The sequence below is a fragment of the Perognathus longimembris genome, chromosome 15 (genome assembly GCF_023159225.1).
Source record: "Perognathus longimembris pacificus isolate PPM17 chromosome 15, ASM2315922v1, whole genome shotgun sequence".
Taxonomy (NCBI): Eukaryota; Metazoa; Chordata; class Mammalia; order Rodentia; family Heteromyidae; genus Perognathus; species Perognathus longimembris.
The window spans coordinates 14,506,980-14,524,360 of record NC_063175.1 but is presented as its reverse complement, the minus strand read 5'-3'; the positions used below and the strand labels follow the sequence as shown (position 1 = coordinate 14,524,360).

At 38.0% G+C, this 17,381-nt stretch overlaps 1 protein-coding gene across 2 annotated transcripts in view; it reads left to right on the top strand.

The window, feature by feature from the left end:
• Positions 1-16,293, top strand: part of Ntng1 (netrin G1) — a 280,824-nt gene extending 264,531 nt beyond the window's left edge. Inside the window, exons 4-5 of one of the 2 annotated variants that reach the window (XM_048363652.1) lie at positions 5,659-5,685; positions 15,677-16,293. In XM_048363652.1, the coding sequence (XP_048219609.1) occupies positions 5,659-5,685; positions 15,677-15,756 (107 nt within the window). In that variant the 3' untranslated portion in view covers positions 15,757-16,293. Of the gene's footprint in view, positions 1-5,658; positions 6,239-15,676 lie in introns of those variants that run through there. The other variant, XM_048363651.1, reaches the window with a different exon arrangement.
• Positions 16,294-17,381: the final 1,088 nt, after the last annotated feature.

The window sequence follows — 17,381 nt, the reverse complement described above, 5'->3', positions numbered from 1 at the left end:
GTAATGGCAATCTTATTTCCCTCTCTAGAAAACAATTTTCCATACCTCCTATCCGCAGCAGTTTGGACCAGAGACTGAAGCCTGGAAGGACATTAGAAGTAATTCCATTGTAATGCAAATAAGCTTACAGAATCTGTTCCTATTGCCTTCCAATTCTCCACTTGGACTTTCTGGAGTTAGAGCTCCCAGTGGCTGTAGTCTTGCTATAAGAAGGAAAACTACCTACTTGGTGGTTTGTTGTTTTTTTTTTTCAAATGCTCTATCAAAGCTGTGATCATTTTTTTCCTTTAATTTTGAAGTATGCTGAATCTGAATCTCTTCTACTTCCCTCGTGATGAAAAGCTGCAGAAATTTCCACTGATTCTCAAAAAGAGTTAGAGCCTATAGCACCGCATTAATCTACTTCTAAAGACCTGAGCTTGTGTTTCCTCAGATCTCTGTCATGTTGACTTCCTGAAGCTTAATTATACGCTTGTTGGCTATTGTCTTGTTGGGAAAGAGGTAGTTAGCAAAAACTTTTCAAAAGAAGAAGACAAAAAATACTACATTATGACATTTATAATTCCACTAGTTTCTCATCTCCCTAATTGCAACAGGATTCTTTCACAATAAACATTAAAATAAATTTGGAAATGGGAGGGATGGATTGAAGAAGAAATAACTACCCGTAATAAAGTGAACAACTCCTTACTTTTTTAATGTTTTAGCCCATAGTGGAATAATGACCCATTGGTTTATTTAACCAAGTATGTATTTCTCTACTAAAGTGACATTTTCATTATAGAAGAAGCCTTAATATTAAAAGCAAGCCCCTCTGTTCATCATAACTTTCCATTAAAGTGTATGTACCCTTAAGCTTCCTTCATTTGGGTCAAATTTAGCCATCTACAAACATTCCCTATCCTGGCATGCAGGAAGTGGATGGTCCAGGACAGAATGTGAAGGTGTTGACTTGGGGAAGGCACTTGCTACTCTTTATACCTGTTCTTGAAGGTGAAAGTTGGAATGGGATGATTTCTTAAGCCTCCTCAGCTCTCAGATTATCACTCTCTAAGCATTAATTTGTTTATGTCTCCTTTCCTCTTTTCTATCTACTGTGTTTGAATTTATACCATCCCTTTTCAAGTATCTATGAGGTGGTTCCAAAGGTAGATTTAGACAAATGAAACCTACATTTCAGATTCTTCACTGCATCCCTTCAAAACTAAAACATTCAGTTTCCTACCTAACTTCATATCTCAGTGTGATATTCTTTTCCTTGAAGAGGGATCTCAAGTTTTTATACCTAAAAGGGTATATATAATGTTCATTTTCCCACAGGTGAGACTTGTGGGGGACGGGGGAGAGAAATAGAGATAAAAATATCAAACCGGAAAATAAAAGGAAAGGTCTGAGAAAAGAAGTTGAAGGAAAGCAAGGTAGACATTCAATGCCTGAATGTTTCCCCAGAGAGCATCAAGTTGGCTTAGGCTTCTGAGCCTCATACGAAGAACAGCCATGAGGATAAACTGTGCATAGCATAGCTCTTGCTTTCAAGGGAACATCTTGTATTCAAAGACAGTGAAATTACTAATTCATCAGGAGCTGCATCTCAGTGGAACATTGTATAGGGGACCCAATCATAGTGTGATCAAGATGATTGTTTACACAATGACAGAAAACGTCGAGCAGACAAACTTTTGTTCAAATAAACTTTGTGAAACTCTTCCATATCAAGCACCATCCAAGATAAAGACAAGAGACAGAAAAGGCAAGACATGGGTTGTGTCCCCTTTGTACTCTTAGACAAACACAAATATATTGATAAATCCATCATAGAAATGTGCCCAGAGAACTTTGAGATGCCAAAAGAGAGAGGTAATTCCTATCAGGAATCTGAAGAAAGATGGGAAGACAAATTATGAGCTGTTTTAAAGATAAATATAGTCTTTACATAATAGTTTTTACTTCACAGGGAATGTTGAAGACACTGTCAACATGATGTGCCCAGACAACCTTCCTGGGACCAGTCTGACTTATTCATATCACGTAACATCCCAGTCTCCATTGTATGATGAAACCACATTCTCTGATTCATTCCTGACAGATGCTAAACACATCCATCTTTCATGAAATGAGTTGCTGCATTTCATTTTCAGGGCTTATATGTTGGAAAGATTTGTCACGGCTTACTTGTATCTGTGTGTGTGTGTGTGTGTGTGTGTGTGTGTGTGTGTGTGTACATGCACGTGCTACTACTGGGGCTTGAACTCAGGTTCTGGGTGCTGGTGAAGGCTAGCAAGCTACCACTTGAATCACACCTCCACTTGCAGCTTTTTTGGTGGTGATTTGAGTCTCTTTGACTTTCCTGCCTGGTCAGGCTTTGGACCATTTTCTCCAGATCTCAGCCTTCTGAGTAGCTAGGACCCCAGGCAGAAGCAATGAGTTTACCTAATCCCTCATTGTCTACACAGAACCAACGGCAAAATACTTGGACATTATAAAAGGAACCATTAGGGGAAAATAGCATCTGAAAATACATTAGTAGACATCCGTTGGTGTTCAAATGCTTCTGACTTTAAATATCTTTATTGAGATGAACAATTTGAGTATCTTTTTCTGAACAATTTCATTTTCAGCAGTGGAATAGAAAGTGGCTCCTCTGTCAGTGTCTCAAGAAATTGCTGCACAAGGAAGAAGAATCTGCATTTTATTTAAGGATTCAATGCAAGGCAATAACATCATCATGAGAAAAACAGGAACTCATAATAGCCTTGTTTGGCACAGGTCTATATTCTCCTGCCCTTGTATCCCCAAACGCCTAGAAATACTTCTGCATCTCTCTAAAGTATTCAGTTGTAGCAAGTACTGCAAGAGCTTGGCAAGTTTGTTTCCCATTATATCTGGCCAAATACCTAGAGAACCTTACCTTGCATTATGCATGGCCCTCTGACTTCAAGTAAGTTTGAAAACACACCAAGAGTTTGCTTCTGCCACCTTAACTTCTAGTCTCTTTGCTGGATGGCAACAGGGAAGTGTTTCCTTGCAATGGAGAAGGATTTTCAATCATGGCAAAATCTGGAGTTTGGATAAATTATAATGGTATTATCATACCTCACCCAGCAGAGAACTTGCAAAAGAAGAACAAAATAAAGATTCAGCAGCCCATCAACGTCACACTGTGGCACAGAGAATCTACCAAAGGAGTGGGCCAAGAATCTAGCTGCCCTCTGCCCAAAGTATGTTCCACTTTAAATTCAGCTCCTAGGAGAAAATTGAAATATGGAAATCTAGTTTTCTAGTTTGGGTTGATCAGGAGATCAACACTTAAGCTGCAGTACTAGAAACTCATAGCAGTTTAGACACCAAGAGGTTTAAGGATGCTCCTAAGTGAAACTGGGGTTTCATTCCTTTCTCTTTCAAGGTTTATAAAGACCTTTGTAGCTCTTTATTCCTTATTCTACCCCCTCCCCACTCAGGCATAGGATATTATCTTTTGGTTTTAAAGAATACACACCTAGAAATCCCTGAACAATACAGTTACAATAATCAGTTACACTATCCAGAGGGCCGTTGTTACAAGATAAATACCAAAATAGAAGCTTAATGGGCTGGGAATATGGCCTAGTGGCAAGAGTGCTTGCCTCCTACACATGAAGCTCTCGGTTTGATTCCCCAGCACCACATATATGGAAAACAGCCAGAAGGGGCGCTGTGGCTCAGGTGGCAGAGTGCTGGCCTTGAGCGGGAAGAAGCCAGTGAAGGTGCTCAGGCCCTGAGTCCAAGGCCCAGGACTGGCAACACACACACACAAAAAATAGAAGCTTAATGATTCTTACAGTTCCCACCTGTTAGAACACTTCTGTGATGTGGAGAACATGTATGAACAACTCATTAATAGCTGTCATTTATTGGACACATATCATGTGTCAAACAGACTCATGGATTATCTTGTTCAATCCTCCTAAGCAATAGGAGACGCTGAGCCCCTTCTGGATGAGGAAACAGGCTGAAGGAAACCACCAAACTTGCCTAAAATCGCCCCACTCTTCATTAGTAGCAATTCAAGACTCTCAGAGGTTTTGCTCCCTACCCCTGTCATCCCCACATTGCCACCCACATTTAATAACAAGGGGACAAATCCCTGACTTGTAATTAACACAGCAACCTAGTGATACTTGAGGAATAATCTGTGACAATAAGAATGATACTCTTTGCTTCTGCAGCATGTGGTGTATCCACCCCTTTTTGTCTAGTTATATTTTATTATCTTTACGTGGCTGTACAAAGAGGTCACAGATCAACATGTCAGTTTTTGAGTACTGCGTGTCTTGATCTACAGCACCTCTCACTGTTGTTCTTCATCCCTCCCAATTCCAACCGTCCCCTCAAGTTTCCTAGTTTCATCAGATATACACTGACTATTATGATGGCCTTCTCTCCGCCCTCCTCTATTTGTCTGCCTTCCCCTAGGCCTCACACACACAGAGACTTCAAATACCACCTTCTCCATATTCATTTTGTTAGATGGTAAGTTAGTTGTTCAAAAGAGTTACCCATTGAATCCTGAATAGGTTTGCATCCAGTGTCTACCACCATGTATACATTTACATATGTATTTGTAAATTAAATCTGACTCCCACTGAATAGTTTCTAATGATCAATTCATATCATCTTCACAACTACTCAGAGAAGTAGGACATTTCTCCAGGGTCATTGAGAGCATGGGCAACTTCCCCCAAGGACATAAAGATGGTGAGAACTCAAGAAGTGGAGACATGCTTCAAATTCAGAAAGCTGCCTCCTGTACCACTGCTCTTAGCCACAATGCTATGCAATATTGCTTGGCTAGGAGTTTAAATCTGAACAGAGACTAAATTCACATATACGTTTATACCACATTCTGAAATGGCTCTGTTACCTTAGCACAACTTATGAATTAAAGAAAAACAAAAAAAAAAAATCGAAGTCTATGATCAATACGAACAACCTAATGTATTCTTGAATTATTCTGTTCAATTAAGTTTCTATTACAGAGTTTAATCCACATATTTGACAAGTAAAAGAGGAATAAAAATAATGGTTATGTGAAATTAATCAACATGCCAAATGACTTTCAACAGCTAACTCATTCACCTCCAAATATATTTTTAAAAATCTATTGCTGCAAATATTGGGTATGTGTGCAGAGGTATACAATGATATTTGGTATTCTGTGCCAAGAATATAAATCTAATTCAATATCTGTTTTGAACCGCATAAAATGTTAATTAACCTTATTGGCAAGGGCAAAATATTCAATGTCTCAAGAATTTGGTGTACCAGAGTATTAGAGGTAAATATAACTATTAATTTCTCAACTCTGATGGACCCAGGAATGAAAGAATGAAAGTAAAATGTTATGGATGGTCCTGTGTACATGTACAGAGAACAAAAATACATAAACACATTTATATAGTATACATAAGTACAATTTAAAACCATATTGCTCAATATACGAATATATAAATATACATGAATATAGACATTTTCGCATAAAAACTTATTCTGGTGCTAATTTCCTAATGACGTAAATGTTATCAAATGTTAAGTTGCTGAGAGTTCTAAGTTAAGGACATTGTACACTAACAAATAGCTAACAGATTTTCTTTGTTATCTTTTTTCTTTCTTTTTCTGCAGGTATTCCCAGTATTTCCAGTATTGGTAGTAAGTAAAAAAACAATTAAGACAAAAATCACCAAATGAAGTCTAGACTAGCTTTGCATTGAAGTTCAGCTCTTCAGGTCTGTTTTCCCAGTATCCATTTCTGATATGAGAGATCATTTCCTTGGTGAATTGAATGTTTGTCTTGGTTTCCTGCACAGCTTTGATGAGAGCACCGTGAATATAGTTGTTTTTATACAGCTCTTCCATTTGTGGGTACTGCCTCAGCTTTCCTCACTACTTTAATGCGGAAAGGCTATTTGTATTGAGTAGCATTTACTTAGGTAAAAATTGCTCATTTAAAGAAAAAAAAAGGGTCCTAAATGCTCATACTTAACAGCAAACTGCTCTCCCTCTCTAGAACTCAGTACAGATTTCTAATATAACAGAGAGGAGCAGAGAATGGCTGGCAGGAAAATTCCTTGTCCAGATTCATGGAAATGAGAGGGAAAAGTCCATGAAGCCAGCAGAGAGGGCATCTTACATGCAGGCTAATTGTCAGGTTTTGTGAAGGCCTGAAAGAGACAAATTTCTGATCATTCCTCTTTCTGCAGGGGGGCAGGGGGAAGGAAAAAAAAAAGTAATATGATGCCACTGTCCTAAAATACAGTGATTGTGTATTTTTTCTGCGCACTTATGTCCCAGGTTGGGTTGAGAAAGGGCCTCCAAAATACATGCAGAATTTTAGCACCGGGGGACCAAAAGTCCCTGTCAGTAATCTCTTAGGAGAAATGAGAGCAGGCGAGGAGAACTGTTTCTTCAGCCCCCTAGGTAAACCCTTCTCCAGTATCATTGCAAAGAATTTTGTCTGGCTACCACAAAAAGCCACCCTCACCCCAAGCCTGAAAATACTCTTGAAATTACCTTTATGAAAGTTTGCATTTTGTTTTTTAAGACTGTGCCCTTTATCTCCAATGGCTCAAACCTGGGAACCATTGCTGACTAGCTGAAGAGACAGCAGGTGCAGCGGAGTCCTCCATAATGCATTGTGTGAGGACAGCACAGTCGTCCCAGAGACTCTGCCCTTCTGGGGCTTGTACCCAGGGCTGTGCCAGTTGGGTGACTGTAAAATGAACGACAGCAGCTCGAGTGTTGTCATACCCACCGCCCTCCTAAACAATAACATTCTGATAATTTGAGGAAAACAACGTCCTGCTTCTTATAAATGCACGAGGCGGGTGTTCCAATGTATCAACCACCCCAGTTCAGTTTAGCTTGTGAAGAAGCCTGGGCACTGACTGGTAAGCGCTGGGACCCAGCCCCATGGCTCCAACATCCTGTCCACCAGGCGCTTCTTTGTTTACGCTGAGATCACATCTGTGCTCCAAACCTGTACATGAACGCCTGCAGGCCTCTTAGTCTGATTCTTCTGTCTGCCTGCTTCCCTTGGCATTGGCCTCGTTGTCTCTGGGCCCCTTTCAGGCCTTGACAGAGGTGGAGGAAACCAAAGAGACCCCAAAGTAGAGGGGCTGTTGAGGCGGCTGTCCTTCCCTGCCCTCCAGTTTCAGAAATGGATGGGTGGGAAAGCAGGTCTTGGGTGCTGGCCTGTGTTTCTGTGTCAAGTGCCAGTTGTGTGTCGCATGTGCCCCCTGCCTGACTGTACCCCTCCTAGTATCTCATCCGGTTCACCTTCGCCACATCCTCCATCTTTGAGCATCAGCAGATGTTGACCTTCCACACACCCAATCGGGGAAATTCCGATTGTTTTTTGGTTTGTTTTGCTTGGTTTTGAATTTGAAATCAGTGGTGACCTGAAAGGATGCTTTGTTGGGCCTTCGGGAAACATGCGAACCTGTATTATCAGGAAGCTAAGGCCATTTAACTCCTGATACCCATGACCCAAACCTGGTGACTAAAAAGGAACATTTGTAGTCTGCCTTCAGTATGCCTCTGGCTGATCTGCTTGGAGTGTGAGGGGAGTTTCCTGAGATTTCAGCGAGTAGGATGCAAGAGCTTCTAGGGTTCACCCAACATCACACCCGACTAGCTTGCCTGTTGCCTGGCTTTCGAGGCAAAGGGATTTGCACTAAAACCATCAAACATGATTGTATCTTCTAGGCTGCTCTAATGGCATCCACAATCCTTCTTTGTGGGCTTATAAGGTGCTTGGTGTCTGCGCTCGTGGGTTCCTTTCCTCTCCCAAGGTCAAACATTCACACAGAGATGATTTCACTTCCTATTCCCCAGGGTGCAGGAAGGGAGGGAGGCTTTCAAGACAGCAGTCAGGAAAAAGGAAGATGCTTGAAATGTTTTAACCTAGTGTAAAACTGGTGTTTGCCAGTGCTTTTCATTTTTTCCCCCAAAGGAGGAATCACTCAATTCAATTCCACCAGCGATGTAGGAAAATAGCATCAGAGCCATGTCACACCCCTAGGAGACTCTCATCCTCAGAGTGCATCTCAAGGAAAACAAATGACGTGTATTACTGATGTATGGTAACCCTAAGTATACATGCATACATCATATATACTTGACTAAATGTTGTCACCTTCATAGTTTTCAGTACAGATCTCAAATTGTCAGTGCCTATTGTAACATCCAAATGCACAGACAGTATGAACATCCTTTCTGATCATCTGCTAAAAGAAGTATTTTGGAAACAAATTTCCCATTAAGATCATTTTGTACTTGCTGTTGTCTCTCCCTTAGGAAGTAAGTTTCCCTTACATCCCAAGGGTATGTGATTTAAAACTCATGTCTTTTTTAATGTGCTTTGACAATGGCTGAAAAGATTTCTGGTGATACTGTCAGCAATTAATGATTCCCAAAATAGGTCTCTAGTCCATTGAGCCTTACCATTTCTATATTTTCTTTACCTAAAATGGTAACCGTTCATTCCATTTTCACTTTTTTTATAGTGTTCTTCTAATTCTTAGAGAAATTTCAAGTGATCATTTGTTGATACTATTAATCCAAATTAATAGTGGGTTTCTTTGTGAGTGTTTTGTTAAAGTGATAAACTAATCATTACCTTTTAACATATACCATCTGATTCTGAGTCCTACAAAATGAATAATTTCATTAATTATGTCAAACAATATATTATGAATGGCATAATTAGAGCACTGAGAATACACAATAGCTAATACACAATAGCTTCAAATGGGTGATGATCTCTTCTTGCCAAAACATATGACAGATGAGTCAGAGATTAAAGGTGAAACATCAATGCAATAACAGGTCACCAAGAACGAAGTATGTTTAAACCAAGAATATTTAAACAAACAATACGCCTAAGAATATCAACAAAAGAAGAGCAAGGGGTAAACTTTTGTGACTTAGCTACAGATTATTCATAAATAACTATGTATACACACACACATATACACACTATTGATGAGTTGTTTGTCTATCCCTTTTCTCCTCCACTCACAAATTAATTTAATTTAAAGCAACAATTCACTTAAGGGAAAATATCTCATTTTCCTGTTTTCTCTTATAATCACAGACTTAAACATTCATCTCTAACTTGATTTAATTGGCAGGACTATTAAACAAGGGAAGTGCTACCTGCAGGGATCCATCAGCTTGTTGAGAATGCCCAGAAATGTTTTCATACTTGAAAACATTTGATGCCAGTTGGAGTCCTTGTAAAAAGTGTTTTAAATACAGCATCCAAATATTTTAGTGCAATACCAATATATTGTAGCAACCTAGATGCGGGGGGGGGGGGGCAAGGTTAATCATTTCCTCACCCAACGGTTATTAATAATCATGTCCGTTCTATCCAGAGAGTTACAGTGTGTGTTTGCTTTCCCCTCTTTTGCTTTGATACTTATAAATTCTCCAAATAAAAGTTTCATTTGAATTGCCCTTTAACTAATTAGGTTTTCTATAATAAGGGGTGAAATGATCAGGCTAGTGTAGCAATATGGCAAGTTGCGTGGTGTGCTGCATTAATTTGGAACTGTTTGCTGATGTTCTACACCGAAAGCTCACGTCCCCGGTGAAATGCCTTTGGGACTGTGAGATCATGTACCCAGTATCCTCATTCCAGATCCATTTCATATTTGTGTAACTAGCATTTCACATTCATGAAACCTTTGTGGTTATCCTAAAATTGAATGAACGTTAGGACATAGCTGCCTCATTAATCCTGAAGAGCAAATCAGATATTCCAGCACAGGAAGGGAGAAGACTTAATAAACAAAGGTCTAAGAGGTTTACCAATCTTTATTGACAACAATTTGCCCATTTTAATTTAGCATGTTAAGTCACTTTTTTAAGTGTGAGCTGATATCTCTACCTTTGCTAGTTCTCCATGTGGGAAGGGAACACTTTCAGAAACAAGAATTTCCCGGGATTTCCAAATGGTACAACAATGAAACTTCAAGTATGTCAACTGTGAATTCTTACACTGTTGTAGCCACATAACAGATACATCATGTGAAAACTTTTTGGAAAACCAATGGAAAGCTCACCAATTAACTGTTCTACTTTTGGAGAGAAGTTAGGCCAAACCATTTGCTTGGAATTATGAGGTGATAGTCCCTTGTGCCTACAAAATTCTAGTTTAACTATAGTGAATCTAGGGCTACACATAACATTATTCCAAGTGGAAGAGATTAGACAGGACTCTAGATTTGCTGATACCTACACCATGTTCTGTTCTATCCACTATCCGGTACCCTTAAAAGACCTGATGATCTCTGAATTAATCCATTTCTTTTAAGAATCTATAAAGTTATGGAGAGAAAAAAAAGCATTCATCTTGCGTAACTTCACTGTGTTAACAGCAGTAGAACTCAGAAGTATGGTATATGTGGGTAGAGGATAAGCAATTATCCTTCCCTCGTTAAAATGTGTCCATCTTCTCTCAGTACATTTCTAATGTACTGAGGAAGAGGAGAAATGTATCAACGTTGGATAGAATATAGAATATGAAGCAGCCCGTGAAATTATCTGTGCAAATTGTGAAGTATGCTAATATATACTGCTAGAACCAAGAGGGGAAAGGTTACCTCCAAGGCTGTAGGGATTTCTCCTGTAGTACTTCAGGGTTTTCTGTAGCTTCCTCTCTAGACATGAATAATGTTACTGCAAAATTCCCTAGGTAACAATAGCAGTGATTGTATCAACCCAAAAAGATCCCATAATTGTTTCTCCACCTAATATTATTCTCACATACCCATGGAAAAAAGTTAGTTCATGAAGGCTCACTACCATCATTTTTATATCATTGTGACACTCTGCCTTTTAGAGAGTACTATATTTTAGCACCAAATTATTATGTAACATTAGTGTTGTTAGGAAACTCAAAGGGCAACACATTTAACTTTGCCATTTTCCAGACCAAAACAAGTAAGACTTAAAAGACTTGTCTACAGCAGTAGCCACAATAAAATTGCAGCTCAATGTCCAATTCCCAACACTGACTCTTTACCCTCAACCATAGCATTAGGACTCAACCTCTCATTTATTTCAATTACTACAGTATGAGGTAGTACCTGGTAGACTATTCTAACAAAACAATCAGAAAACTTTTCCTTTGGTGGAAAAGCAGGGTCACATTTTGCTCTGCCCTTATTAGCTGTCCAAAAATGTAACTTAACTAAGTACACTTGGTGTATGCCATGTGTGATGGAAGACAATCTAATATTCTAAAGCAATCATACCTTTAAAGCTTGCTTGATATAAATACGATGCCTCTAGCATTCTTCTTCAAGCTGGCTTTTCAGCTTGATTCACTTCGGCCTCAGACCTTGACGGCCAAGTTTAGCCATTCTAACATGGTTATATGGTTCACAGAATGCTTGCCTTGTGTCCAAGAGGAGAAAAAAAATAACATTTCTTCCAGATCTATATTTTTAGAATAGGAATCCCATTGGTTTTTTCTGATTAATTAAAATAGATCTCAAGGGTCACAATTAGATTATTGTTTAACAATTTTCTGAGGAGGTCCCAACAAATGAAAAGAACAATCAGAAACTACGTGTTTGATTCCGATCCTAAGCTAACATGCTTCTACACTGAAAGAAGTATGGAAATTAACATGTCCATATTGTTAAAGGTTAAAAATAAAAATTTTTCTCAAGGCTCAAGATAATTTCTATTGCTTTCCGAAAAGTAGTATTATTTAGTCCCTAAAATTGGATTTTATTCTCAAGTAAGTTACATCAAACATGACCTACCACACATTTCAGAATCCTTGGCTTTGGGAATGATTATGGTTGCAGAAAAGCAGAGGGAACACATCATATTCCCTACTTGAACTCAGTAAAACCTACACTAATCTAAATTCCATTAAAGCAGTATGCACAAATAGAAGAAGAGCTAATATCCTTTCAATTCTCACCACAATGCCAGGCAAATGTTCTCTCATTCAGTTTTTATAGTGTCATTATGCCCATTTTACTGATAAGAGAATTCAGGCATAGAGAAAGAAGATAAGGAACTTTCTAGGTAGTAGAGTTGGGGTTCTGCCCTGAACTCTATTTCTGTGTTCCATACCTTAAAGTTTTTCTATATAGATATTTTATAATCCTTCCATGGAGGTAATTTACAAGTTTAAAAGAATGATAGAATAATAGCAACTGGGCCTTTGCCAGGTGACATTTCTCAAGAGGGAAGTTGTGGCCTAAGTGATTGAGGACTCATGACTCTTTATCTGGGTGTAGTTTTTAAAGTAAAGCTAAGGAGATTGTCGAGACAAATTCAGTCCATTTTCCAAAAATGGGCTACCAGGAAGTGTTACCCATAAGAATGCTATTGAATGATGGACTATCTCTAAACATATGGTGAACTCTCTTCACCCCAGTCATACTTTCGTAACTCTGATTAGATTTCACGGTGATCATGAAAAGGCTCATAATCGATTCACACAGCAGGAATGTGCCCTTCACACAGGAAGCTCCTAGACCCTGAGCTTCTCCAAAGGTCAAGTGCATCAATTCCAAGGCTTCATTCCTCCCAGGAGTTGCTGTGGGATACTGCAAGGCCTTGAAGGAAGCACTAGAACTAGAAACGGTCAGCTGAAGGAAAATCTCTGAGATCTCCCCTCCAGCGTCTTCATCTTACATATAAGGAAACTAGAGTACAGACAAGTTAACAACCAGACGCTTCCTAAGGGGCACCTTCGTAACTGATTTGTGAGGAAAATGAAATTAATACATTTGCAACAATTCCTCCAAAGGGACAATACAAATATTTTTTATTTAGTCTGTTTTCTTGTCCTTTTTTATGATGTGTAACTACTCAAAACAAACAGCCCCATGGATTAGAATTCTCAGAGGCTTCATGTTATGCAAAGATAGTCACTGGATTGGAATATGTTAAGATGTCTCAATTATGCATTAATATACCCTCCAATGGGCTTAATTTACTTCTGGGAATTGCAATGCTGCTTAATAATATGTGTTGAATATTTAATTCATGGCAGGATCATAGATTTACAAAAGGAGCCAGAAAGTAATAGGCTAACTTGTTCTTTTACTTGGCTTCACAATTATAAAACAATATACTTTTTTTCCATTGAGGGTGGGATATTAAGTTTAAAATATCATTATGATCAAATATAAAAATTGTATGCACACCAGCAGTGGCCAACTATAATAGTATAGAGAACACAATTATTAATACCAATTTTGAGGGACATTTTTCTTCCCAAAGAAAACACATAACACATACAATATTTTCCTAATAGAACCAAGTCTATACTACTTTGGGATTTCTACAGGATGGCTACTAGTGGCTCTGAGTTTCAGTTGTACTGAAAAGTTAATCATCCTATATAATGAAAATTATTAAGAAAAAATATCTAAATTATATCCCCAGGTAAAACCCAGGACTTTCCCTGACAAAGAAGCTAGCTTAGCTACAGAATACTGAATAAAGTTATATTCTAGGAAGGGAACAGATTGTTACTGTGGTGTGCTGTAGAAAATTCCATGTAAGTCAAGTAGTATTAACAATTCAAAAGTAGAATTACCTACAATAATTATTTTAAGTATAAGAAAATTTAATCTGTGACGTTACCATCCTGGAGGAAAATCACAAATCACTAAGAAAAGAGCTTTAATAATATATAGGCATAGGCAAATATTTAAATTATCAGGATATTAAAGGAACTGTATGTTATGGAATTAATTCTGAAAAGTAATAAACTTAATTATATGCTTAATGAATAAACTAATTGTGAAAGTAATTAAATTTCTTGACAAAGCCTGTTAACAAAATTACTAGCTTATTTCTTTAAGACAAAGTTGCTAAATACTTAAATTATAAATACTACTCCCACATGTGGCCTGTCTGCCTATATTACAAAAAACTGATAGGACTATCTCACTAAACTAGGATTGTCTTAATATGGTGCTAAAGATATTTTATGCAAAGCCATACTAAGAGGGGAGAATGAAGAAGATGACACTGATAAAGACGCATTGTATTTACAAACTGGTATGTTGAATCGAAATGCTTCTGTACAACTACTTAAGGATAATAAAAAATTTGAAAAAGCTTAAAACAAACACTTTCTAGGAATAACTCAGTATAAACTTATAATTTCTTAAATCTGATCACAACAGATCAATTAGGCTTGTTTTATTAATTTAATATCTTCTAGTCATTTGAGTGTTCAAATAAAAGAATGATCCTATCAAAAGCCAGCATGATTTGCCTACATGCTACTAAATGTTGATTTGTTTAATAACACTTGGTAGGGATGCTAGGTTTCATTCCTTACTTGTTCACTATAGGGTAGCAATATGATGTTTTTTCTTTACCTTAGTGGCTACATGCATAAAAGCGGAGAATAACAGACCAGCGGCTTTATTAGCTCTGTGAGATTTATTTTCTAACAAATATTTTTAAACTAGAACAAGAGCACAAGCTCCTTGTCTTACACGAATGCTATTTGCTATAATCTAATAATGGAGGAAACAGCCTAATAAAAATAATATTCTGTTTACCATAAACAGAATAGCCACTAGAGGTTAATCTTAATAATCAGATATTTACTGAAGACCTCTTCAAAGCTTTTTCCTTCTTCAAAGAGGTCCAATTAGGGAGATAAGACAGAGACCTATGACATTTTAACAAGCAATGTTAAAACTCATGCTGTCCACCTATCAGTGAAAAATGAGGAGCAACTAGAATGAGGAGCTATGGTGGAAGCAAAAGCTGTCCTTGTGGACTTGGGTGGATGACATAAGAAACGTAGATTTAAACTAGATGCTAGGATTTGAATTATGAAATAGTTGCTCTCCTATAACACCAGATCTCAAGCCTGGATGTCTTCCTCCCTTCCAGAGGGGGCTATTGCTTTCCTTAATGTGTGTATCCAAGACCAAAAAAAAATCTTGATTCTGAAATTAAACCAGGTTTCTAATTCTTTCTGTTTGGAATCAATAACTTAGGAAGCACATTTTGTGGTAGGGGCACTGTAGAAAGCATTCCCATGCTCGTACATATAAAACTTAGATAAGATTGGAAGACCCTAGGGCTAGTCTTTCATCAGAACCCTCTAGAATCCTTCTTTCCTTCTCTGAGAAATTGCATATATAAAAATAGGGAATAGATCCGCTTCATTTCAGCGATAATGGCTCACACTTAAAACATACCCCAAAGAATCTCTCATGACAGACTAATACAACCTCTTCCTATCTGTAAATATAAATTGAGTGAATGGAAGTTTCAAGTGAGAAATTATTTCTTTAGTGTTATCTCCTAGTTTCAGGCACCAGCTTTTCCTGTCAGTTTGGAATGCTAAAGTCTCTATTTGATTATTTGTGTAAGAACATTCCACCTTATTTCCAAAGAAAATGCAAGACCTTTGTTAGGGAAGTAGCTATAGATTTAATGTCCATTCAATGTTTTGGGACTCATCAATTGCTCGCTCTTGTTGGGTATGGGAGTCATGTTTTGTTTAAGTGCATCATCGTAGCCAAGTTAAAAAGCAGATGTGTGGTTTGTGTCTGTGTCCACATGATTTTCTGTTTAGTTCAAATGGGATTATAGCTGGAAAATAACATTCCCTGATTTTTCCTGATGCATGCAGACCCTCCAAAGTTTAATAGGATATGGCCGAATATTTCTTCCCTTGAGGTTTCTAACCCAAAACAAGGTAGGAGCATGTAAAATTCCTACTGATATAAAATCCCATGTGCTTGGGGGAAAAATGCCATATACCATTTTTAACATTAATAAGAACATTGTCGTGAATGCCATGTCTTTGAAAGAGTCATAATTCCTATCTTCCTTTTTCTAATATGAAAATTGCCCTGGAAATACTGGAGTGGGACAAGAAGGGGAAAAAAATGAAGTGATGTAAAAGCTATAACCCTTTACCAAATTTATTTCAAGTGTCAGTAAGTCTCAAGAGAAGCTGAGAATTCTATGTTTCCGCCAATAAGGAGTGCAAGTCTTAAAAACTTGGGAGTGGTACAGGCTCCTTTCTCTTCCTCTTTTGCTTTTCTTAAGTAAACAGAGTGGTTCTCCATCATAATGGTTGGCAGTAGTAGAAAAAGGCAGCACTGAGACACCCAATCAACCCAACAGCTGTTTTCTTTCTCTGTTGTCCCACATTGCCTTTTTAAAACTTTGGATCACAAAGCAATCCTTCTCTCTGAAGTCTCTCTGTGTCACTGTCTGTGTCTCTCCCTCCATTTCTCTCTCTCTCCCTCTTCCTCTCTCTCTCTCTCTCTCTCTCTCTCATACACACATACACACACACGAACACACACACATACACACACTGTAAATATTTTTGCTGTTGGGACTTTCCCATTATCCTCTTTATCAATTAATATTCATATCTATCAACATTAATACCAACCTGACTTCTATCTGTTGTTAAACCAGTAATTATTTTCTGACTTTTCAAGAAATGAAGGAAGGGAAGGGAAGGGAAGGGAAGGGAAGGGAAGGAAAGGGAAGGGAAGGGAGGAAGGAAGGAAGGAAGGGAGGGAGGAAGGAAGGAAGGAAGGAAGGAAGGAAGGAAGGAAGGAAGGAAGGAAGGAAGGAAGGGGAAAGACAACACTATGATTAAAAACAATTTAAAGTTTTAAAAATTGGACAAGAAACTTCATAAATTGCAGGGTAGTGTTAAATTCCTGTACCATCTAGCCTACACACGTGTATATCTGTGTGTATAAACTCATATTCATTTTATATAAAACTATTCTTTTGCTTTCTTCTAAAAAAGAAAGGAGAGAAGAAACTCACATTTGACTTCTTTCCTCCTTAGTTCTAAACAGGATGTTCTTTTTAAACTCTAATGAATACAGATGGAGAAGGAAATGAGCAAAAGAAGGAACCAGGAAATAGCTGCTATACAAAACAAAATGTATTAGCAATTTGTTGTGGAGTCAGATTGAAAGGGCTGCATTTTTCAGTCCTTGATCAGAGTGATGAAATTGAGACTGTCCTAGATACATATATTACTAGCAAATAGAATTATCTTAATTATCTCTCCAAATGATTTTTTTAATCTCTGTATACGTATGTGGAAGGATAAATACAGATCAAGATCACCCCTGGTAGTATAACCTGTGGGGATTCAGGAAGAGGTTTGGTTGCTTTGTTGTTTGGCAAGTTCGGTGACAGTGTCCTGATGAAATGCTACTCGTCACTTCCCGTTGACTTTCATAGCTGGACAGATTATACCAGAGAGGATCTTTAACTTAGCATTTCCGCACTGTGAGTTTTGAACTGAGCAAGATTATACATCATTCAAAACCTGGAAGAAATGCATTTAATGAATT